The sequence below is a fragment of the Podarcis erhardii genome (assembly GCF_964252035.2).
Source record: "Podarcis erhardii genome assembly, chromosome: 6".
Classification (NCBI taxonomy): Eukaryota; Metazoa; Chordata; class Lepidosauria; order Squamata; family Lacertidae; genus Podarcis; species Podarcis erhardii.
In genome coordinates, this window is record NC_138510.1 from 64541202 (window position 1) to 64567152 (window position 25951).

Consider the following 25951-nt stretch of genomic DNA (forward strand, 5'->3'; position numbering starts at 1 on the left):
TATATTTCTATATATATATAAAGAAATCTGCTTGCAGTGATTAATATGTTATCCAGTAATAATTCCTGGATTTGTGTACTGAATTAATAAACCATGAAATGTATTTTGTTACAGTTTATACATAATGAGTTAGAATTAGGGTTGCTTTGGGAAGCATTGGAGAAGTTCTTCCCTGATATACTGTTGTTTTTTAAAATGCAAAAATGATAATCTCGGTCTTCTAGTAGTGGGTAATTTATGAAGCTCAAAGGAAATCACAAAAATAGTTTATAATTTAAATATTTGTTTTATTTGCTAGCCTTTACAGTGCATAGGAAAAATATTAAAGACAAATTCCAAAGCAAAAGTATTGGAAATACTGACTTTGGCAGGTTTATAGTTAATGGGGATACTCCACAACTCTACAGAATTCAATAGCACAATCTTCAGTGGCTGTATTATGAATCAGTCCATCCCCTTGTGTGCACAAAGTCAGATATGCATGTGTGAACCATCTTCATGTACCAGAACTATTGGATCATGGCAGATTTAATTAAGGATTTCTTTTAGAAAATTTAGCCATTGATTAACAAATAAGCTACTATTACTTTTGTTCTGGTACCCCATGTCTTAAATCTATGTACTTGGAAGTAAGTCAGTTGATTTACATTTAACTTATTTCCAAGTGTGTTTAGGATAACGGGTTGAAATACGTAAAGCCCCAACAGAGACCAACTATAACTTATATTTTCTATGTTAGGAAGTGTTTGTCACTTAACATTTATTATTGGTAAATGTGCAGAGTAATTCATTGACATGAGACACAGTTTCCAAGGCGTGAAGAATTAAGAATGAGGTCTTGTTTGAAATGGTGATAAGAAGTAAATGAATAAAACATCTTATAACTGATATATCCAGAAAGCATTTGGAAGGAATTCTGAGAAAAACTACATACTACATGTAGTTCCATTATTTTCTTTTGAAAAAAGTCTAATATACTGTGCAGCCATTGAGGCTACAGTTTGAAGTGGAAGACTAGTACAGGAGGAAAAGGAGCTTCTTAACCTTTCCACTTTATTCCATTTGTACATCTGTCACACACCCACACCCCAAAATGCAGGTACTCATGTTTTCCTCAGTGAAGGTAAAAGCAACTGGAGTGGAAACTTTTCAGTGGGAGAATAGTTTGAAGGGAGGAGGATTATGAAGCTGGTCTTCCATCTTAAATTGCAACCTTATTGCTGCCTTGTATAAATGGCCGGGGGGAGGGGGGGCTTAACAAGGAACTTAAACATTCACCCTGTTGGCTGTTTTTCTATTTGCATCACCTTGTACTCGTTAAATGCTGTGTGTCTCATACAGTCTTCCTCAGGAACCTGTTTGCCTTCAGTCAACTACTATTGGAAATAAGATGAATTACGAAAGACCAATTCATGTATAATTTTAGTCCTACAGTTCACCAGATGCTTTCATAAAATAAGTGAAAATTGAGATTGCCAAATGTGGCTGTCAAAAATGCTGAAATCATCCTGGAAAATTGGAAGCCTATAGACCTTGTTCTCAGATTTGCTTTCACAAAATTACCCTTCCTTATACTCCCAGATACATATTGGTTTGTCATTCAGTGACTGCAATAAGTGATTATATTTCAGAAATAACCATAATGGAGCAAAATTTGTAGACTGTTTCATATCTTTTGATATCATCATGTGTTTTTCAAAGAAGGTAATTCACAATTTAGCTGTGGCTCACTGAGAGCTGAACTATCCATTCAGTAATACAATTTATTTGTTTTTATTTATTTAAAGGGGGTTGGAGAGCAGGCCAAATCAGTCTGCCAAGCGCCAATGATGAACTGATTGTCAGGTCTTGCAAAGCATTCTTGTATAGCTTTTTACAAGGTGCTTTGCAAGATCTGCTGATCAGATCATCATTGGGTCTTGTGAAGTCCTGTACACAGGGCTTTGTAGGTGCCACCAGTCAGCTGATCAGCAGTACCTGCAGACTCCCTTTCGGCTGAGGTCTTTGCCTGTCCCACACCTGATGTCATATAGAACAGTGAACCACTTAAACTAAATAAAAGACAATTTCTTGGGCTTAGACCTGGCGTTCTCAGATTTCACCACCCTGCTGTCGCCAGAGCCCACATAAACTTGTTGAAAATTACCGAGGCCTACAAGTTGTAGAATAGTGGCCTATGGAAGTGGAGTTTGGCATGATTGGCTGGCTGACATCACTTTTCTATTGATAGCTAAACCATCTTTGGAAATTGTTTAATTATTTACCATAGCATTTTCATTGTAGCAAGGAGTTCAATACCTCAGCTTCCCTCAAGCAAAATATAGACATTCGCTCTGGAAGTATTGCAACTCATCCTCTCCACTTTAGGCAGAGTTTGCCAATCAATCCAGAGACTTTAAGTCTGACTCTAAATGGAGAAGGCTTTTTATTTTATATTTTTCCTTTCCCACTTCTAAATGCCTCTCAGAGTATTTTTACTAATCTATTGTAATTTCTTCCATTCTGTTGTCACACAAATCTATTCCCCTTCCCTTGAACCTGCCAGTTTCGTTCTAACTTTCACCCTGGTCCTTTTTATCTTCACTTCCTTCCATAACAACTTTATTCTCTCGTCCCTATCCTTTCCACTATCAGTTGGTTTATTTTTAATAATTAGTGTAAATATTAACCTTTTATCTCCCTTTCTAATTTCCTTCAGGAGCTCCTCTGGCTGCTTCCCCTCAGAGGAGTGAGACCTCCCTTCTCTCTTCCCCACCCTCCCCAAACTTCTCCATCTCCTGGTCACCATTACTTAGCATGCAAGGAGTTGCTAGGGTTGGCATTGGTTCAATCAAAAGACAATGGCATGGCTGGGGGGTGGGGCCAGCAAGTGAGAAGGCGCTGGGCAGGCTGTGACACTGAGGTTCTCCTGAAAATGACCCATGGCCATCTCTTGGGTCCCAGCCCCCTGTTTAAGAAAAACTGACTAGAGACTACAAAATTGCAGCAAGATAGATTTTAAAGCAAAGCTGTTAGAATGAATGAATAAAAATTGCAGAAACACTAGATGAATTATAAACCAAATTATATTTATTCTGGTGTATCAGTTAAGATGTACAAAAATTTATTTAATTGGTTCAGTTTTGGAAATCAGACATCATAAAAAAAATTATGAAAATTTTAGCCTGGCTCTCAGATACACTGATTACTAAGAAAAATACGACAATAAGCCTTCAAATCAACAATAAAGCATTGCAAAGCATTCTCATCTCCTAAGGAATGGTCCTATTCAGGCTCTAACAAGCCTGGAACAAGAGTTTTGTGTTGCTGTTTGGAGTTCACAGGGGAAAGACAAGCGAAAAGGGTTACTTTATTTCTTCCTCACGTTTGTTGAAATCTTCTTTTGCTGTGCTTGGGTTTGGTGCTGGTTTCTAGCCCTGAACCTGAATCCTTTAATGCTGTACAGTGGGCAGAGGGGTTTCTAGAATTTGGAAAAGGAAAAGGAAACTTAAGGTCTCCTTACACAAGCATACACATTTCTTTATTTTAAAAAACCAGAATTACTTCTTAAATACAAGTATTCTGATATCCCAGATTTGCACAAAACAGCAGTTTTTCAAAAAGTGTGTCACTCCCAAGTCATGTGACAATTTGGAGTCTCTGGCATGAAAGGCTGCTGCTCTTCGTCACATTTTCTTTCCCAACCTCCTGTGCCTGCAAAGGCAAATTTTATAATTTATTTTTAATGCGACTATTTTGTGCATGATTTCCCCTGTACAAAAGAGCTGTCTCAATATATATATATATTTAAAAATTACTAGGAACCAACATCCTTTCCTGTCGGCTGACAGAAGCAAAATAGGAGTAGGGGGAGTGGCAAAAGAGGGCATCACAGAAACATCGTGGAAACCTGCCCATGCAGTGGGCTCCCTGGCATTAGTGGCTTCCGTAAATCACTGAGCATTCATAAGAGCCAAGCTTATTCCATTGATTATTGTGATTGCTTTCAGGCTGACACTTGAGAGATCTGTGTACTACTTCATTTGCATGGACAGGTGAAGCGCAGATCTTTCAGATGTACTTCCACAGCTATGCTCACTATAGGTGGAATTCAACATTGCACCAAGGGGAGTGTCCCATCAGCACTGTTCTGTGACCAACCCAGAGCCAATTTCAGGGGGTGCAGGGAGAGGAGATGGGGGACAGCCCCATGGCACAAGCAGAAGCCCTCATACAGGCTTGCACTGATGGGACATGTTGGGTGAATACTGCCCAGTGCACTTTACTTTTTATATTGCTGTTTATATATATATATATATATAAAATCCAGAATAATTTATTCATGAAGATCATTTGCTGACTGATCTTTTTAATCACATTGTATATAGTGTGGGTAGTTCTTTTGAAGTGTAAATTCAAAATAGGTATACATCCACTACAATATATTGGAGCAGCTCTTGATAGCAGTTATTTTGACTGGTTCTTTGTGAAACTAAACCATAGCAAGCCAGATGTTTCTGTCGTTCAGCAACTAACAGATGTGCAAAACTCTTTTTTTACCATTTTCCTTGACTCTTTAAACCCTTATTCTCTCCAGAAATGTCTTACATTTTTAAGAAGCGTATTATATAGAGTAGAACCTCTTCTACCCAATTTATTACTTGCAGAAAAGAAATGCATATTTTATCATAAGTTTGTAGAAAATCTCTGGGTAATACCCACTTCTGCCTGAAATAAATTACTATAGCTTTGTATTAAAAACAGTGGCTCGGTTAGTAGAGCATGAAACTTTTAATTTCAGAGTCGTGGGTTTGAGCCCCACATTGGGCAAAAGATTCCTGCATTGCAGGGAGTTGGGCCAGGGGACCCTCATGGTCCCTTCCAACTCTACAATTCTATGATTCTGTGAATATGAAAATATATCTTGTTTGATTTTTTTTTGTCAATGTCTTTTTATGGTAATCATTTTATGTACAACTAGCACTCTATGTGCTTCTGTCTGACTCAGTGCATGCATAAAAAGCTACTTATTTCTTGGTATTGTTTGTTTGCTTAAAATGAGACCATGTGAAGTTAGTCATATATGTGCAGTACTTTCTCTTAATGAGCATGCGTGTTCATATCCTGTCACGTGGTTGTTATTTCCTCTACTCAGACTGCTGCTTATAAGCACAACACTGTTAACCTTGGCATGCTGCGCTCTGGAGGTTTGTCAGCAATGCATGCGGGCAGAAGCATGACATTAAACTTGCAGACTAAATCTAAATTTGAAAACCAAATGCATCAAGAGCTACCTCTACCGAAAGTAAGTATGAGATAGCCTGCATATATCAGACAAAACACAGTAATATTTTTTCATGCCCTCCTTCCTCTTCCTTTTTAGCATTTGCATTACTATTCATGCTTGTGTCCTATAAGCAATTCAAAAACCAAAGTTGCTAACACAACTTGCCGACTTTATATCTTTGCTTCTTCAAGTAATTGGCTCACCACGTGACAGTCATGCTGCTTTCTGCTCTTTTGTTGCAGACTAATGTAGTCAATTTTATGTGAACCAGAGAAATCTGAGGGCCATGTTTCATGTTGTAGTTGGTTAATGATGTTGATGGTGTCAGAATGGTGTAGATGTTTAATGTCAACCAAGTTCAGTCACAAACTATGTTATCAATTAGGATGATCTCTTAGAAGCTAGGACCTACTGGTCATGTAGTTCAGTGGTCTAGTTAAAGACTAGATTAGCTCAAAATAGCTCAAATGAAAATTTCAGAATGTATGTCCTGTTTACATCTTTTATTATATTAGCACATTTCTGTATGTAGACCATTGTGAAATCAGATATATGTTGTATGTAAATATGTTTTGTATTTTAAGCCTTTAAGGTGGGGACATATCTCAATAACATTTTGAAAAATATTTGTGAATCAAGATTGAATTCATCATGACCACAAACCATTAGGCCTGTCTATAGATTGTGTAGGTGAGATACATATGATGGTGGAAAACCTAAGTGTGTGAAAATTAATTATAAACTGTTCTTTTAAATGTTATTGAGAGAAGGGAATGAAAAAGTGGATCTGAATTGAAACAGTCTAGATTAAACATCAAGTAATAAGTCATAGTTGCCAGTCATCAATGCAGTCATGTTATCTGATGAAGATTAGACAGTGAAAACAGTAGCCAAGGAAAGGTGTAAGATTGCTTCCTTTGATTATACAGCTACCTAAGCATTGTGGGGGAAGGGATTAGTCAAGGAAATTTTTGGCTAACATGTAGAGGCTGTGAGACTTCCTCTAGTCTAAATTAAATGATTCCATGATTTACCCTCCTTTGATGGAGAGGGGAAGTACTGCATCAATCATCAAACTGCCATAAATGTCTGGAAGAAGGTTTTTCAAAGTTTTTTTAAAATGCATTTGTTGATGTTTTTCTAGTAAAGCAATACAGAGGTCCCCCCCCCCCGTAAAACAATATAAATTATTGGGGTCAACAGCACCTCACAATGTAGAGTGTATTAACCTACAAAACACTCTTCACCACATAGTTTTTAAAATACAGGCGATGACCATTTTGCCCAGGGGTTCCATTTCCACTCCCTGCCTGCATCAACAGAGCATACATAAGTGCACCCTGCCCCATTACAGCCTACCCTGCCCCCCTACATCTGCCCCACTCCACCCTTGTTCTTCCCTCTTCTGGATCCGAAAGGACCCGCACTTCGCTGATCCCACGTTATTTGGACGCGCCTAAAATGCTTCCAAGGGACGCGGGTGGCGCTGTGGGTAAAACCTCAGCGCCTAGGACTTGCCGATCGCATGGTCGGCGGTTCGAATCCCCGCGGCGGGGTGCGCTCCCGTCGTTCGGTCCCAGCGCCTGCCAACCTAGCAGTTCGAAAGCACCCCCGGGTGCAAGTAGATAAATAGGGACCGCTTACCAGCGGGAAGGTAAACGGCGTTCCGTGTGCTGCGCTGGCTCGCCAGATGCAGCTTCGTCACGCTGGCCACGTGACCCGGAAGTGTCTGCGGACAGCGCTGGCTCCCGGCCTATAGAGTGAAATGAGCGCACAACCCTAGAGTCTGGCAAGACTGGCCCGTATGGGCAGAGGTACCTTTACCTTTACCTAAAATGCTTCCACCTGTACAAAACATATTGTCATATTAAAATACATAGACTTATAACAGTTACATAACTATAGCAGTGCAGCAACCATGAGCTGAGAAGTATTTGTAACAAAACCAAATCTCACAGACCTTGCAACAATAGCATGTGCTATTTGAACAGCACGATTGCCACATTTCACAACTACGTATATGAGGAGGACATAGTTGCTGTGACTTTCTGTTACTGTGTTGACAACCAAAGTTATATATACCCCTTTATGAGTGTCAGCAATGGTAGCTTCTACCCGAAAACTTGCTAGAAACAGTCTCTCGGGGTTCTATCAAATCCAGACCCAGATCTAATAGGATGAGTTTCCATTTGGGATGTTCAGTTGCTCAGTTTCCAAATAATATAGACATTTAAGCAGGCAATATTACTGCATGAGGGGGAACACTAATAGGCATTGTTTTTTATTATAAAAAGAATAATATCAGGCTTGGGGTTGTGGTCTGCCCTTCCTTTCTTTGGCATAATTACTTCCAATATCACAAGGCACTCAAGCTGGCATACTATCCTCACAACAACCCTGTGAGGTAGACTAGATTGAGAGACTGTTAGTGAGTTTCTGGGCTGAGGTCACCCAGTGAGTTTCTGGGCTGAGCAGGGATTTGAACCCTGATCTTCCAGGTCCTTTTCCAGCACTCTAACTACTACACCACGCTTTGTGCTGTCTATGGGCGATTCTGAACAGTCAACTTGGATTCTTTATGGTTGTGTATGGAGGTCTTCAATTCTCTCTGGTGTTCTGAAATAGTTTACTATGAACATGCCTATCTGGACTGTTTTGCTCCTCCCTGTGAGCGCACAAAGAAAACAAACCATGGTCTGTCTTAGCATTACATTTGAACCGGAGATTGAGGTTTGTTTTGTTCAAACAACCACGATCAGTCAGCAAGCCAAGAACAAAACTTGGCTGTCAATTGTAGTTGGGAGCAAAACTCTGGCTTTTTAGGATGTAACACTAAGCCTAGCGGTTGTGTTTTGTATCTCCACAGTGCCAGCAGATAGGAATAAAATTCCAGGAATGGTCTTGTGCACAGTAAGCCATGGTTTATGGGTTACTATGACATGTGAATGCACTCTTTGTGCAAATTGAAGGCCTGTTGTGCATTGAGGCTTCCTGCCCACTCCCCACTGCCAGTGTATGTGCTCAGTTCCAAAGCCTCTTAAAACTCAAGGACCTCTTGGTCTGGGCATCCAGTAGAGTCCACAGGTCCAGCAGTTGGAGGGAAGATTGAGGTCCCCTGGGCAGCAGCTGCAAGATAAACAAGAACATCAAATTGAATGTCTGCAGAATAGACCTATTTTCCTTTTGTTAACTAAAAATGAGCATTTGTATTTAATTTCCATAACTAATACGAACATTCACCAATAGCCTAATATTTTCTGTGATACTTTGAGAGTTCCATTAACTGTAGCAGCCTATTAACCTTTTTAAAACCAAATATTCTGGCTTATGGATCAGACTCTTTCTTGATTAAAAGAATCATAAGTGCTTTCCTGAGCTGGAGCTTTTAAAAATGCATATTAATATGGAACAGAAAACGTCGTCGTTAACTCTGACATTTAGAGCAATTTTCATACTGATTTCAATATCTGAGATGGGATAAAAAATATGGTTCTTTGCCATGGAATTTCCACTCTCATAGTACAATTGTCTACTAATAAGTTGACACTTTCTAAAAAGCAGAAGCATGAAGATTGTATTACTATGTACATTAAAAATGTTCCTTCTGATAGATGTATTTAGTATGTGTTTAAATTTATGGTGTTGCCAGTTTCTTACTAAGCACTTTTTGTGTGCATCAAAGTCTTATCCAAATATGTGATCAGTTATAAAAGAGCATTGATGCTTTTCTATATCTTGATAAAATGCAATAATATGTACTGTGTGGATATTTCCCCATCAAAAATAAAACGAAAACAATGTTTATCAAAAAGGTTAATTTGGGGCAAATGAACTGTTGATCGTTCCTCTCACTAAATAATCTCTTACCTAACATTTTAAAAATAGACCCCATCACAACAGAGCAACATTCTAGACAATGGACAGGAAGATGTTTCTGCTGGCGGCCAATGGAATCCATATCCCCTTGGAAGGCGAGATGTGCCACCAGAAACTGTTGCTAAAAAGGTAACAACTATCACACACAATGAATACTGTATATGCGTAAATACTGCCACTCTAATCTGGTAGCGATGTATGCCAGTGATCTCCTATAGTAAAAAGATTGGGAATGAGTGATGGATTTGTGAACTCGCTTCATTGCAAATTTTCCTACTGTCTTTAATCATGATTGTTACATTGATACTAATGTAAACATAGTTCCCTCTTGACCGTGAAGTGAAACTAGGGCTTCAAGTTAGTTAGGAAACCCAATGACTCTTGGCCAGACAATGCCAAAGTTAAATGACTGGAACAATTTAGCTTTGAGGATGGTGGAAGCTCACAGACATTCCCTAATCTTCTTACTACTATTAATTGACTGCCAGCATTGCATTTGTGCCATTGTTTCATCCATTGTGATGTGTTTTAGCATCACTACCTTGTATGGATGGAAGGACAGAAACAGGCTTCACCTGTCAACATTTTCCTCCAATTTTTGTTTGAGAATATGGTGGTTTTTTAAAGGCCTTTTCCCTAGACACCTCAGTATCCTTCCTCAATGATTCTGTATGCTAAATGATTACCCTACATGCCAGAATCTGATTAATTCCCTGGCACTATCCATTGTTGCATTCTTTGCCAACAATTTGTATTGTGCTGTCAGTAGAGCATTCCCAGCTTGAAATAATTAACTTTTTGTGAAGGATGGTAAAAGAATATATAAAATACAAATGAAATCATGGGAAACAGGCCTACACAATGGAGATTATTTCCCTAATCAGAATAAGTAATTTTGTTTTTCTACAAAAAAGATTTATTTTCAGTTCATCCATATACATTAGGAGCTGTGTTATGAATGCCTAAGCTGTGACAATATGAGGCTTTGCAAACAAAAAATCTATTAAAATGGATGAGAATTATTTACCTTTCACTCTCAGTTTTTGAGCATGCTGCTCTAGCAATACTGATTTTCTTTCAAAGAATTTGACCTCAGGAGATTCATGTCCGCTATAGTTGCTGATGGTTTAAACATTGGGAGTCATTTGAAACCAACTTCACAGTACTTTTTTGTAATAGTTAGACTTTAACTATTGATGTTATTTATGACTATAGATTGCTTTTATATGATTATTTTAATATCTTATTATTTGCCTCTGGTGTGTGTATTTTCCTTGATTATTTTATAAACCACCCAGGGATCTAAACAGATGGTGGATGGTTTAAAAATACAATTATTAATAATGATGATAATAATACCTTTAAAAATGTAAAATAGGGGAGGGCTCTTTGCTGACAGGGGAGGCACTGGCAGCTGGTGATGTAGCACCTGAAGTTTTCAATATAACAGAAATGAGCCAACCTCCAACAGACAACTAGACCATCCCTAGAATTCAGACCTCCTCTTCCTACTCTGGTGAGATCCTCCTCCAGAACAGATTCCTCTAGGACAGGCATAGGCAAACCCGGCCCTCCAGATGTTTTGGGACTACAACTCCCATCATCCCTAGCTAACAGGATCAATGGTCAGGGATGATGTTTGAGTTTGCCTATGCCTGCTCTAGGGGTCCCAAGTTTTCATTCCTCAACCCACTGCAACCTTCCCCTAGGTCAGCTTCCTTGAGCTCTCTGAGCTTCTTCCTCCTCCTCATCTGACCGCCATGGGACTCACGACAGGCATGATCCAACAGAAGTTATGTGTGATCCAGACTTTGCTTCCACAGCCAGAGGGGCAGGAGATGACTTTTACAAATTCAGCCTCTTCCTAGTACTTCCTCCCATGGGGTTCTTGAACATTCAGAGCCCTTTGGAACAATGTGAGTGGTAGCCTGGAGATAGCAGAGAGAAGGGAATCTGCAAAAGTCATCTCCCTGCTCTGCCGGCAAGATCCCCCCCCCCCCCCCCCGCATCTGAAGCCTTCCTTGGATGGAAGGAGGATATTGTCACTCAGTTGAAGGTACTAATATAAATAACAAATACGTTTTTCCACTTTTCTGTTTTACAATTGATTTTCTACGCCTTACAAATATATATAATATAGCTGAAGGAGGGACTTTTTCACTATGCTCTATGTTTATACTCAAGAACTTTGTTGTGTGTGTGACTGTACGTGACTGTACAAGTTTCAAGAAAAGTGCTTTTTTCAGTTTTCTAAATTCCTGGCCTAATGAGTTAATGTTACCCACAGGCAGGTAGCCATATCCAGACGCTGATGGGATCGCAAAGTCTACAACATCGAAGCCGAGAGCAGCCATATGAGAGCAACATGAATAAAGTGACCATCCAGCAGTATCAGCCACCACTGCCGATCCAGATCCCTTCTCAGAGCACTCGGGCACCACAAGCAGGGAGATGTGTCATTCAAACTAAAGGGCAGAGGAGTATGGATGGTTATCCAGAACAGGTGAGCATGCAGCAGAACGGCATGAGGATGAGAGATGTGAATGGAATTGTGTGCAAGATGTCTCAAAGAGGTAGGTTTATTTTTTAAGTCTGTGAAAAAGTTTTCCTATTTACCGTTATTTGAAATTGCTAAATAAAAAGGCATGTATGTGTAGATTATAAATTTCAGTTCTCATGCATATCTGCGAATTCAGAGTGATGAAGTCACTATGAGGGATTTTTATTGTAGTAGTAGTGAGATTGGTGTGCTCCAAATTGTAACTCACTATAGGAAACCTTAATAATGTTGTAGAAACCTAGAAGGTGTTCATCCCAATGTGTCCTAAGCATTCGCAAAACCAAACATTAGCACAACAAAAGTCAATCCCTTGTGACTTCAGCATGTAACGATAACCATATTTTAAAAGGCCACATGAGTCATCTCAATGAAATTAAGCAATTTATTTGATTTGGCTGCTATTATGTTTGGATTCTAGTTATATTTATAGTTCCATAAAGACATATGGAAATGTGATGTTCTCTTTCTATAGCCTATGTAGAATTTCAATCCAAATAATATGGATTTGCCAAAGTTACGTTTTAACTATATCTAACTACATTTTGATGGGAGGTGGGGTTTGAAGATTTTCCAAAACATTTTATCTGCAGTCTTACTATATCTTAAAATTATCTTTTAATGTATTATGTTTCTAATTGTCATGAAACAAATATGATTGTATCAGCTTTTTTAAGTAAGAAAAGCAACTTAAATAGAATACATCATTGATGATCGTATCACAGTTGATTCAAACATTTTACATTGTATCACACAGTACATCCACAAATAAACTTAATTTTTTAAAAAAAAAACATCCAAGAGTAGCCTCATGGACATGTGTCAAAAAATAACAAATTTGTGACAATTAATTAAATGCATGCATTTAAGCATCCCTTTGTGTCTTTTACATCTAGTTTTGTGTGAGGATAGAAAAGAATCCAGGCCTTGGATTTAGTATCAGTGGAGGAATAAGTGGACAAGGAAATCCATTCAAACCTTCTGACAAGGTAAGGTGGTAATTTCTTGCTTGAATTAGTGACCAGATAATGCAGTTTGAACATTTAGGGTAGTTAAAGTTCAGGTATTCATGGCATCTGTTTCTTTGCTTGCAATTAAAATGTAATCAAGATAAAGAGCTGAAAAAGACAGGTTGCCCTACTGTGTATTATGATCCCAAAACATCCTTTGGCTAGGGATACATGTCACTGAATGTCTGCAAAAACATGTTGCCAGCAAATTCTGGGATTGTAGAAACTAGGGGCTGTCACTTTACACTTTTGCAACTACCCTGGTTAGTCAGTAAATGAGAATAGGGCCTTCAGAAAGGCATTCAGCAAACACTTATCCCACTTCTGCAGTGGTGATAAAAAATGCAGAGGGTCTCACATGCTGATCTGAACTACCGAAAGGCCATCAGGTTTGGTGAGTGGGGACGCAGGAAGTGAAAAGTATGAGCAGTTCCCTTCCTGGCCTCAGTTCTCCTTTCCTTCTTTCTACCCTTCATTGAGATTGTGGCCTTAGACCAGCCTTCCCCAGCCTAGTGCCCTTCAAATGGTTGAGGCTACAATTCCCATCACCCTGACCATTGGCCATACTGCCTGCGGCTGATCCAAAACATTTGGAGGGCACCTGGCTGTGGAAAGCTGCCTTAGACAAAGCAAGGGGTGGGGCCAGCCCTCCTCTTCCAAAGTTAGATTTATCTACTGTTCACCAAACTGGGAACTCTTCCATCTTCTCATATCAGAAGCATTGTTTTTTCCCCCTTCCTTCCCTCTCAAATCCAGCTTTTGGTTTAGAGGTGGGACAGGAAGTGTCAGTTTCCAACTTGTTACATCCTGTGGTTATAGAAACAGAACTCAGGACAGGGTTATATAAACAGGAACTGGCTTGCTTCTCATTGACTTCTAAGTGATCTGGGACAAAATAAACAACTGCAATCTGGAATGCAGTCAAGAAGGGTAAAACCTGTTTCACTCTCTTCACACTGGCATCATCAGGGCAGGTGTAGCTTACACATGATGGTACTTCTGATTACATACCTTTTTGCTATCAAATTTAAGCAAATATCTATCATCCATTGCCACCATATTTGAGACTGAGTGACCTGCTCACCACTGATAGGGACCCTATGGGGGAAATATTCCCAAACCCCAAAGAAATTTGTAGTTATAGGAGAACCACAATAACTTCTGAACATTTATATATAGATGAAGTTCTAGATGTTTGTAGAACCATTATAAATGTTTTTTTCTATGGATTTTGAACTCAAATAAGCAGCAATGTAATAAATAGCATGAATAAGCAATATGAGATATTTTGGAATGTATTCACTGTCAAGAACAGTTTGCTAGGCTGTTAGTTTATGAATTCTGACTAAGATGCATTCCACTAGCTCTACACTAAGCAAGATCTCATACTATTTTAGCAAAAATGTTAATAGGAGCAATCATTTAGCATATAAAAATCATCAATCAGTGCTAAAGCATTGATAAATGTACTGATTTTTACCTTATTTCTAAAGTAGCTAAAATGCCATACTGCCTATTTTTAATTTGTCTTACGATAGCATAGTTAAATTCTTTATCAGTTGTTTTGACATTTCACATATCTACAAATTATGCTTGCACCATTTCTATCTAACCCCTCTGGTAGAACTAGATGTTATGATAAACATGAGGCAGCCTGGTTTCAAGTTTTCTCCTCTACAATTACTGGTTTGCCTGTAACACTAAACCAGGCATAGGCAAACTCGGCCCTCCAGATGTTTTGGGACTACAACTCCCATCATTCCTGACCACTGGTCCTGTTAGCTAGGGATGGTGGGAGTTGTAGTCCCAAAACATCTGGAGGGCCGAGTTTGCCTATGCCTGCACTACACCATGGCTTAAAGTCATCCTACATCACTTTCTTCAGAGGAATGAGCTGTAAACCTTTCGTGGAAGCAGATCCAGTGCAGATCCATAGCTCTTCATTCTTTCGTAAAAACAGTTGATGTTATGGAGGCAGATAGGCAAGATAAGGCCATAGGCAAGGTAAGGCAGGAGGTCGTGTTTTGTGGCAGAGATCCAAATCACTACAGGGAGAACATACATATGTGCAGTAGGGATTCAGAGGTCCTGCTTTCTGATCCATAACACTGAAAATAAGAATGCACCATGACATATATTTAATTCAGCAATGAACTGTTGGTTTGATCACAGGCTTCTTTTTCTAAATTATAAGTAGATGTTGTCTAGTACAGAACTTGTAATATTCAGCAAGTAGGCTGGATTCCAGCTAGTGTAGCACATAGGCATATTAATTATTGCAGTCCACTTAGTTCATATACAAACCTTTAGCCTAGTTCTTGGTTATAGTTTCCTAACCTCTGTTACTTCTGACTTATAGGGTATCTTTGTTACTAGGGTTCAGCCTGATGGACCAGCATCCAACCTGCTCCAGCCTGGTGATAAGATTATTCAAGTAAGCAAAATCTTTTAATTAACAAAAGCATGGATTCAGTGCAAATATTCCTTTACATGTGCATGCTACAGTATTGTTCTTTTCCCTGCCTTCCCCTAGTAACCTTTAGATGACCTCAGGTGGGGATTCAGGTTTGGTAGGAACGGCAATGTGCACTGGTGAAAACAACCCCCTTGTGCGTAGGTGTGAGCCCAGTGGTGGAAAGGGTGGCTTAAGTAGTCTTTGGGGCACATGAAGGAGCAAAATGGCTAGTGTGCCAGAGACGAATTAGTTGCTTCCTTTGCAGGTTTAGGTACTTGTTACATCTCTGACCCAGTTGTGGACTGGATTCTGCAAGTTGGAGAATGACCCTTTTTTAAACTTGATTTCCATGAAACAATGTAAAGTTTGCCCAGTCTGAAGTTTTCCTGAATATATATTGCTAATATACAGAACTTTGTGTTTTACTCCTTCATGTGTGTTTTTTTGCATTTAAACTGAAGCCACCTGGGGAGATGCCTGTGTGCAACTGGTGTCAGAAACAGTGGTGAGATCAGGGCAACGATCCACATCATTCTCCCCCTCCTCCCTTAACTATGATTTTGTGGTAATAAAATTGAAAATAACACAAAAGAGCCAAATATTTTTGAGGAAGGGATTTTGTTTGATTTTTAGGTTATAATGAAATGTAGTATGACTAGATTGCAACCCCTGGGTTTTTTGAATTATTTACAAAACTTTCATGCTAACACAGGGACACATCCAGTTTACTTTTCTTCATGCTCAAAACAAAACTCAAAATGTAGCTTAGACCATTGCTAATGAGAGGGGTGGTGCTGGGCAAGTTTCCCTTTTACAGTTTTTTTTATTTCTTTTTTTATTTGTTTACACTTTTTCCATGCTTACTTTTCACTATTCGTTGCTGTTCTTCAATATTAAAATTAGAGCATGGAAGAGATACTGTTAAAGCATTTGTTCAAATCAGATCTTAGCAAAAATAATTTAGATACCTTGTGCTATGGTTTGCTCAGGCTTGACACTTCCTGTCCGAGTCAGTTGCTTCTGCAATAATGAAAGGCAAGCCTGCAGCCAACTTTTTTCAGTGGTCATATCCATATCAGAAGCACTCTGAAGCACCTCCTGCTTTCCGCTGATTTCTCCTGTGCAAGTCCCTCATCTGTATGCACTGCAGAACATGACAGTTACAGAAGGATATTGGGCCTCGATATCTTTCCAATTCCTAGGGCACAATGTTATGTCCACAACAGGGAAAGAATCATAATTCACAATGGTTGCCTGACACCAGTTTTGCCATTGCAACACATTCCATTATAAAGGGCATACAAGAAGAATAGTGTCAATTAAATAATAATTATTTTAAAGGGTTTTTTGTTACAATGTTTGGTTTAGCAGCATGGTTTACAGTTAGGTGATCAATAAGTTTGCCTACCTATACGCAACTGTTTAACCATCAGCAGGACATGAAGCAAGGGGTTGTATGGGAGAGGGGAGTCCTTAACTTGATAATTTGCTAGGTCCCACAACAGATAAGTTTTGTGAACTGGCCCACAGAATGGCATTCGAATCCATAAGTACAACAACTCACTAAGTTTATATCAAATATATGATTATTGTGCAGCATTTGTTTCACTTTTATAAATTGCTTGTCTCTTTGAGAATGGAACTTTTGTTAATGAAATAAGAAAAAACAAGCTCCTCTTGTGCTTGTTCCACCACTCCTGTAGGTGCCTGTCATGCATCCTGCATTCATTCTCCTACTTTCTCACTTATTCATTTATCTGTACAGATATTGCGCATCTCTTCTTCCTTCTCTCTTGTTCACTGTAGGCCCATCTCCTTTTCTCTATATATTAACAGAGCACATGTTCTTGGTTTCTATAGAGAAAAAGAAGGAAATCCACAAATGCTTAAAAAAAATAAACTTAACATCTGAATTTGCAAACAAAGGATATTTTCTACATTTGTTTCAGGTGTTATTTACTGCCAGCTTTATCTGATGATAGTATACTGTAACTAGTTTGATTACTGATGTAACTTGTAGAGCATGTAATTTCCCTGGTGTTCTGTGAATCTGTGGATAACCTTAAGAGGGGAGCAAGAATTTACTGACAGACCTGGATTGGAACTCTGGCCACTTCAAAATAATTTCAGAGGGGAGTGCAATTTTCAGGGCAGAGAAGTTGCAGGAGAGAAGAGGTAGGTGATGTGAGTTTAGCAGCTTTCCCCTCCTTCCTCAGCTGTTTCTTCACTGCAGCCCCAACCCCAATGTATTTGGCAACCCCAGTTTGAGGAAGAGAGGTAAGTGGAGGGCAGGAAAAGGGTTGAGCACCCGCACCTACTTGCCACTTCTCCCTTGCAAATTGTACCCTCCTTGTTTTTGTTTTTGGCTTTTAAGTAGCAACTGGCTGTCCAGACCTTTATCTGCTGTTGAACACCTAGTTTGTCCTAACAGGGTTATTTGAAGCTCCTGAATATAATTCACCTTCCCCATTACATTCCCTTTATATGATGGAAAAATGAGTTCCATGTTCCATTATTCTAATCACCAAAGGGACTTCCTACAAGTATTATTGTGCAGACAGCTGGCCCGCCTATGAGGCAGGGTAAGTTAGTCACTCAAGAAGCCCTCATGGAGTTTGCCTGCTCCCCATCATGAAGGCAGCAGCAGGGCATTTTGCCTCAGGTGCCAAAATGCTTCAGGCTGCCCCTGGTGGTACAAGCTTGAAATAGGGCACAAGAGGTTGAGCAACCTACAGTGTCTTAAGTCAATGTGATATGGTATGTTCTAAGATGCTGAGAGACTGGAGACCTCTGAGGTAGTAGTTGGCTCCTACCTGGTGGGAATGAGGTTTGTAAGACATCTGGTGGAGCACAAAACAGAGGTGCAAAGTGTGCACTAGGCCCTGGAGGCTGCAGGGTTCACTGGTTCAGCTCTTTAGTGTACAAGGATGAGTTTGATATTTGTGTTCTCGCCACAAAAACTTGCCACAATATACTCAAGTGGCACACAGCCACTTGAAGAGGATGTGTGAACTCCAGAGAAACTCCTTTGTCAGTTTAACAGAGCCTGTATGACGCTTAAGGAATTTGAGTTGCCACCTAGGATAGCAGTCTGAAAATAATTTTGCATAAAAATGTTAATCAAATTAGTTGTGACAACTTCAGGCTTTACTAAATCATATGGTAAGTCAGAAAGCTGAAGAAACACCATCTTATTGCCTTAGGTAATATATATTAAACAGATAATAATGATGGGAATAATTCAACTTACTGAATATTTCAGCATCAGCATTTCTCTGAAACAGTATTTCATTTCAGCGTAAAAGTAATAAGTAAGGGAATTGCATACTTGGCATGAATTCTCATGATACCGTTTTTCAGTAGCCATTCACTTAATGTAAGTCCTAAATTTTATTGGAGTATTTTGCTCACTAGAAATATCAACAAGAAAAAAATATTCTGACGTCATATGCAGTGTTCTAACCACTGTTAGACAGCTAAGGTTAAAGGCAAAACTACAAGTGACATGGAGGAGGAGGAGGAGGAGGAGGAGGAGGAGGAAGAAGAAGAAGAAGAAGAAGAAGAAGAAGAAGAAGTAGTAGTAATTAGAATTGGGTGGGAGCAGAAACATAAAGTATAGATGTATCTTTCTCATTTCAGGGCTAATTTTAGCTGGCAGAAGGGCTACTATAATTGGGAAAATGACATTGCAAGGAAATGTCACTGCCCCCCGCCAAAAAAATGCCCCAACTGCCCACATTCTTCAAGAAGGGCAGAAACAAAAAGAAATGCATCAAATTTGAAATGTGACCTACTTTCCCACTGATACCTGGTCACCTTTGCTTTTTTTACATTGTGGTTTTATGTTGTGAAATGACCTAAGATCGAAAGGTATAGGGTGGTGTACAAATTTAATAAATACAATAAATAAAAATAATAATATGCCACTACAGCAAAAATCAATGACTAAAATGTTATCCGAAAAGTGCAGAAAAACTATTAAGCCAACTGCATCTACAGTACATGGCAATACTAACAAATTTAAGTTACTGAAACAGAAATGCAAATGACACAACTTATATTAAGTGTAGTGATTGGCACAGACAATTAAACATTAAAAATTATTAATGATAATACATTTTAAAATAATAATAATTTTATTTATTAAATTTCTAAACCATCATTTATCCAAGAGCAAAAAGGTTTACAGTAGAAAAATACATAACAAAACCCCACCACAGTTTAAAAGGCCTGCAAGTAGAATAATATTTTTGCCTGACACCTAAGTATATTTAATGACGGCACCAGGCAATCCTCCCTGGGGAGAGCATTCCAGAAGTGGGGAGCCACTGCAGAAAAGGCCTGTTTCCATGTTGCCACCCTCTAGACCTCTCCTTTAGGAGACACACAAAGAAGGGCCTCTAATGAGGATTGCAGGGTCCGGGTCAGATCACAGGGGGAAAGGCAATCTCATGAAAGGGATCGCAGCTTATGCCCCCTCAAGTTTGTGTAGTGAATACCGCAAACTAGAAAATACCAGGAAAGCACACGGTATGTCCAATACCGTCTAAATTTGTTTATCTGTTTTCAGGGTTTTTTATAGCTAGCATCCAAAATGATCAGCTGATGCATCAAAGGTAAAGGGACCCCTGACCATTAGGTCCAGTCGCAGACGACTCTGGGGTAGCGGCACTCATCTCGCTTTACTGGCCGAGGGAGCCAGCGTACAGCTTCCAGGTCATGTGGCCAGCATGACTAAGCTGCTTCTGGCGAGCCAGAGCAGTGCACGGAAATGCCGTTTACCTTCCCACCGGAGCAGTACCTATTTATCTACTTGCACTTTGACATGCTTTCGAACTGCTAGGTTGGCAGAAGCAGGGACTGAGCAATGGGAGCTCACCCAGTCGTGGGGATTCAAACCACAGACCTTCTGATCAGCAAGCCCTAGGCTCTGTGGTTTAACCCACAGCACCACCCGCGTCCCTAAGCTGATGCATAAACCCTGCAAAAATAAGTAGAATTTACAATAGAGCTGAGCTCCTCACAGTTGTGCTAGAGTTCTATTATTTTGAGTTGTGAAATCTCCCAGTAGATTGTGTCCATAATCACATCCACTCCATCATAATCCAGTGTAATTAGATTGAATGTTAACTTTTCCAAAATCTGAGGCAATAATTCAATCTTTTACTAAGTCAGAAAACACTGGTGATGTATATTGACTACATAGCAAATCAATGTAAAGTTGATGAATGTAGCTCATTCATGTTTCCCTTTATCTGGAACTACTTTATAGCAGTGCTTGCAATGTCAGATTTACTGAACTTTTCAGCAAAGGAATATGGAATTGAGTCAAAGTGGTCAATTTTTCTTAATTTCCTTATGGACATTGAGCTGCTTAATCTAGATAATTCATGACACAAGAAGTAACAGTCAACAAGGAGAAAGTCGCAAATAAAAATCCTTGTACTGCTTAATGCAAACTTTACATGTTCCAAAGTATCAGCAGTCCTTTTGCAGTACTATGCCTTCTTCATGAGGGGAAGAGGGATGGATAAACTGCAAAATGGCCGCCAACATATGCTCCCTTCTTCTACATCACATTGGCTGAATTTTCTGGTTTGTTACTTTAGACCTGGTTCTCGGGTTCATGTTTGAGGTGTCATCACAAGATTTTTACCTTGCAAGTTTCACATGCTGAGCATTAGACGTATGTTCCTTTGCCAGGAATACTTGGTAGTATTGCTCCTGAAATCCGTCAGTTGCAGAAAATACCTGACAGCCTCAGAAAGATCTGCTGAGGAATAGACTAAACCAGAGTATAGAAAGGAGAGGAGCATTTACCCACCCCCTGTCCTATCTAGGGGATGACTGGGTCCCAGGAGTGCCTTGCTCATGATACTTTTGCCTCCGAGATCAGGTTGGCAGTCCAAGAACAAGGGTAGTTTCTTATGTACTTCACATGTGAGTACATTTCAAAAGCATATTTGCAGTGTGGAATAGATATGGTAAACACTTCCTCAGGATTTTACCACACCAAGATGAACATAGGATGAACATAGGATGAACGTCTATTGATATGAATCTTTGACCATTCTGCTTTAAAATCTCTTCCATGACTTCCCAACTTGTAATCCAAGTTTAGCTTGTAATAGTTAAAGCCAGCCAGACTTAAGTATTTATTTAAATCCCACTTTTCCTCCCAACAAGCTCAAAGATGCATGCCTAGTTCTTTGTCTCCCCATTTTATCCTCACAACAATCCTGTGAATTAGGTCAGGCTGACAGTGATTTGCCCAAAGCCCCCAACACTCCTGCCACTACATCTCTACTTGGCTGAATATGGGAAATGCCTCAGTTGAAAAGCACTGTGTTTAAGGTGTCATGGAATGATAGTTAAGTTTGTAGTGATTAATCTTCAATAGCTCATTCAACAAGTCATAGCTGAATGCAAAATGATGAACATGTATTTGTAAACTTGTCCTTATTCCAGGAGCATAGTAAGCCATCAAGTCAAACAACTAATGGTCACCACTCAGCAAACTTTTTTGTGAAATAGCTCCTATTCCAATTTGTGAAATAGCACTTGGAAATCCCCCCAACAATCTTGATATTTATTATTGATTGATCGATTATTTAAAATCAATTTAAACAAGTTTTAATAATCATTACTATAATTGATGTCTTGTATATTTTTATCCAGTATGTAGCTTCCTAGAGACTCTAATATGTAAATATCATTACTAATAAGCAATATTGTTAGACATTCTATCACTTTTTGGTTTTCTAGGTAGATACAATAGTTGCAAATATATCATTGTTTGTGAAATCCTTGAGAAAGAATGGTTGGATTCAAAAATACACTGGATTAGCAATGAAACCTGCTCTGCACTTGTTGAGTTCCACCTTATACATCACTTCTGTTCTCTCTAATCCATTTTCCATGAGCTTGCTTGTTGTTCATCAACAACTATATTTATTTATTTATTGTTTTGCATTAATGCTATTTCCAAGAAAGATCTTTTTCAAACTTCAGTCGTATTGAAGGGTGATATGAAAGCCAAACATCATGTGTCAGTTCCGGATGTGGGTTAAACCCTTGCCTGCCCCAGTTACATATAATGTGAGGTCATCTTACCTTTAGAGCAGGTTTTGCCGCCTCGCCATCACTCCCCTCCGCTGTGTTTCACCTCAGCTGTGTTTCAGAGCTGGAAGTTAACTCAGCTGTGAGAGAAGTGCTTGAGTAAGTGGCTGGGGGGCGGGGTACACAGCAGTCACAGCAAAAGTTCAGCTTCCCTTACCCACACACCAGTACAGCTCCAACTCTAACCTGCCATTTATATGACTGGGTTCAAGTTGGGATTTTACAAATGGGTCTGTCACCATCACATCTAGTGCTGAATAACCTTTTCCCCACGGGAACTCACCTCTGGCATGAAACCAACGCAGAATTATTAATGCTAAACTATCAAGCACATCCGTGTCATGTGAACTAAACTGTTACGTGTGTTCCTTAGCATATGGATTATGTCGTGGGTTTTCAGTATAAACTGCTGGCATTCAAGTACCAAGAAAGCAGGCAGTGGCAAAGTAGCCATACCACAGCCACAATACTTTCCTTTTTCAGATTTCAGAACCTGGTTATTACCCTGACTACTGGCCAACAAACCTGGGGTGGTTTCATGGTAAGTCTCACAATGAGTATAAACTTGAAGTATTTTTTTTTGTAAACCAAAGTTAGCAAATGAGGGTCTGAAATATATTTGTTCTTATTGCAGATGGCACTGAGTACACATGAAGCACTGGATATCTCTTAAACCCAGTTTCAAAATCCAGGGTCTTGTTCCCTGAACAAAACAATGCCTCACTCAATCTGCTATAATGCATCATCAAACGTCTGAGTTAAGGAACTTGAGATATAAATATATATTGTTTGCCTGCCTCATGTATTGATATAGATCATCAGCAAAGAACTTTTTTTCATCACAAGACTACCTTCTGATTATTATTTTTTTAATGACAAATATGTCAATAACTCCCACGATATAAAGTAATTGAAGCTGTTTCAAGTAAGCCCATATCTCAAGGCCAAACCATAGGAAAATGGAACATGTATTCCCAACCCCAGAAGTCCAGCATGCAGTTCTTATGAAAGGCAACTACTCTTTAGGTTTATGTTGGAAAGGAATCATATATGATCTGTTGGTTCATTATCAGAGCTCTGTTTAAATTACCATCTTTCACTACAGTGGAAAAATAATACTTTTGACATCAAATACTGCTATCAACATCCACGGCATACATTGGTATCTGTAAGGAAACAACCTTGTGAGCTTAAAGTGTAATGGTGCCCCTTCCAGGTGGAACCAAGTAGGCTAGGATGCACTGACTACACCTCACCTTTGAAAGTTGAATGGGTCTATGTTTCACTCTAATTCTAATTTGGATTTCTATGCTTTCAATAGAATTATAATTTATGTGCCCTTTAATTCTGCCCTAAATAATCCATTTGATTTAGGATTCCTTTTTGTTTTTCTGCCCCAATTTGTGCCACCACCCTATAGCATGTGCTATTATACCAGTGAATCCTTAAAAACTCATGTTCGTATACTTTTTGTAGCCAACTGCATCGAATTATCAGGTAAAGGTTGTAAAAGGAGGAGGGCTGAAAGCTTGCTTATAAGGTAAATCACTCCTGCTGACGTACCATGTGTCAGATGATCCACGCTGCATGTTTAGGAATCATGTTCTGATCTTTTGATGTACCCCTTGGATAAAAAGACATGTTATTGGCCCTTTGCACTGCATCATGTTCAGGTAAATAGAACCAAAAATAATAATGGGTTCACTCATTTTCAGTCAGCAATCCATCTGAAATCCTCCCCCCACCCCTAAGACCAGTAGGATTACTCTGGAGGTAACTGGATGGAGAAATGTGCCCTGTTAAGAGTTTTTCAGTCCTTCAGTTGGAAGCCAAAATTAGGCCATCAGGATACGAGAAAGGGACATGCAGACAGATGTTTTGCACTTAAGGCCATTTACTGCAACATGACAGACTATCAGCCTTTACAGAAAACAAACAAACCTAAAATCTAAATGGAGTCCAGCTTCAGGCTGGCTCTCAGAAAATATTCCTCTGAGGTTTTGCACACTAAATCCAAGGCTTTGTTGAATGTCTTTGATCTGTCTGGAATTTGTACTCTTTCTCTTAAATTATTTTCCTGCTATTTGTTAAAACATTTAAATTAATAAAAGAATTTTCTCTTTAGTGTGTGGGCTCTCTGTTCATTATAATTTTTTCTTATTCCTTGCCTGCCTGATTATGCTTATACTTTCAACACTGTGTTGCAACTTTTACAAGTTTCCCCCCACTACCACTATGTGCACACAGACCTAATTAAAGACCCTAAACTGATCATCTCCTTGGAAGCATGGAAAGATCTCACACACATCCTGCGCTTCACCATCTACAGGTGCTTCTCTGTTTGATTAAATACGGGGGGCAGCTCTCTGCATAATGAAGGAAGTAAATGTGGAAGTCTGGACCTGCAGTTCTGTGTACATAACTCTGAATATGAATTACAGCGATCGTATCTGTTGGGAATCAAAAAGTGCCTTAGGGACACAAATCAGCTCATTCGGATTTTTTGAGTGGCTGCCCTTCACATTACTGAGTTACTGTGGCTCAGTGCCTAGTGTGTTAGACTTTGGTTGGGGAAGAGCTAAACCGAAATCCTCACTGACTATCTTGGGTTTCTATCTGTCTGTGTTTTGGGGGTTGCGGTGCAGAAGCATGCATGCAGCAATGGGGTCTTTGGAGGAAAAGGTGGGATAAAGCATGTAGTATCATAAATACCTTTTAAAACAGCTCTATTTTAATTGCAGTTTGCCAAGGCAGATGATCTTGGACTCCTTTGGGAGGTGGGCTGGATAAAACTGAATAAATGTGGGTTGTGCTATTCAGTAGCACAGATTCAAATACACTAGATTGCAGCCACCAACACATTGTTATAAACTGTTCTTCCAGGACAGCATTTCTACATACATTCTGACATACATTTCTAGCTTTCCTTGTCAAAAATTTTGACTAAAGTATCTGTAAATGAATGAGCATTTTTACAGTGCTGGTCACCAGACTTGAGTTTAGAAGAAGGAATAGGGAAATGAGTAAGACCCTCCTATGAAAATAATACTAAGCCTGTTCAGATATGGTTTGACTATCATGTGGCTTGTTTCATTCCTGCTCGTATGCTCTGATTTATTTCCTTATCTTCCTGGTTTGAGTAAACCAGTTTTCATTCAAGCCAGAATTGGAATTTACAGATTGTGAAGTAAATAATGGTGTGTGCAAACCAAGGAGGATGGAAATTTGAACATGAGAGGGAAAGCTCCATCAGCCAGACCATGATTTCGTACTCTGGTACTAAAGAAATGCCAAGGACCTTGGGGAAAGGACTGGCATTTGTGATGTCTCTTGGAAAACACTGGATTTGCTCTTACAAGCATATAAAATGAACTGAAATATCTGATAAGGGTTTGTTTGGTTACTTTTTACCAAAGTTGTTTAACTTCTGCAGATGATGGTTTGAACTATGGCACAGCATGCAGAATGCAATAAATATGCTTAATTCGTGCATACAATGGAAAGAAAATCAGTAACTGGTATATTATATTAATATGCAAGAAATAAACTTGTCAACAGTTTCAACTATTTTAGAATGTTAAGAATGAAAAATGAAGGTGGTAATAAAAAATCCTAAAATAAACATACAAATTCTGAATCTGTTATGATTTCATTTTGCTGAATCTAAT

The 25951-nt window shown here is 39.2% G+C and overlaps 1 protein-coding gene and 1 long non-coding RNA gene across 17 annotated transcripts in view; one reads left to right on the plus strand and one right to left on the minus strand.

Moving 5' to 3' along the window:
* LRRC7 (leucine rich repeat containing 7) overlaps nt 1–25951 on the plus strand; it is a 196784-nt gene that overhangs the window by 141288 nt on the left and 29545 nt on the right. For 8 of the 16 annotated variants that reach the window (XM_081867115.1, XM_081867124.1, XM_081867123.1 and 5 more), the window contains 5 exons: nt 5135–5284; nt 9152–9271; nt 11430–11645; nt 12596–12688; nt 15069–15143. In XM_081867115.1, the coding sequence (XP_081723241.1) occupies nt 5135–5284; nt 9152–9271; nt 11430–11645; nt 12596–12688; nt 15069–15143 (654 nt within the window). Of the gene's footprint in view, nt 1–5134; nt 5285–9151; nt 9272–11429; nt 11646–12595; nt 12689–15068; nt 15144–22766; nt 22825–22917; nt 24408–25951 lie in introns of those variants that run through there. The other 8 variants (XM_081867128.1, XM_081867130.1, XM_081867119.1 and 5 more) reach the window with 6 other exon arrangements.
* On the minus strand, nt 6455–23972 carry LOC309344664. The gene is made up of 4 exons (XR_014157823.1): nt 23847–23972; nt 22278–22363; nt 7097–8392; nt 6455–6722 (listed from the first exon to the last, which is right to left on the minus strand). It is a non-coding gene; the product is annotated as an uncharacterized lncRNA (long non-coding RNA).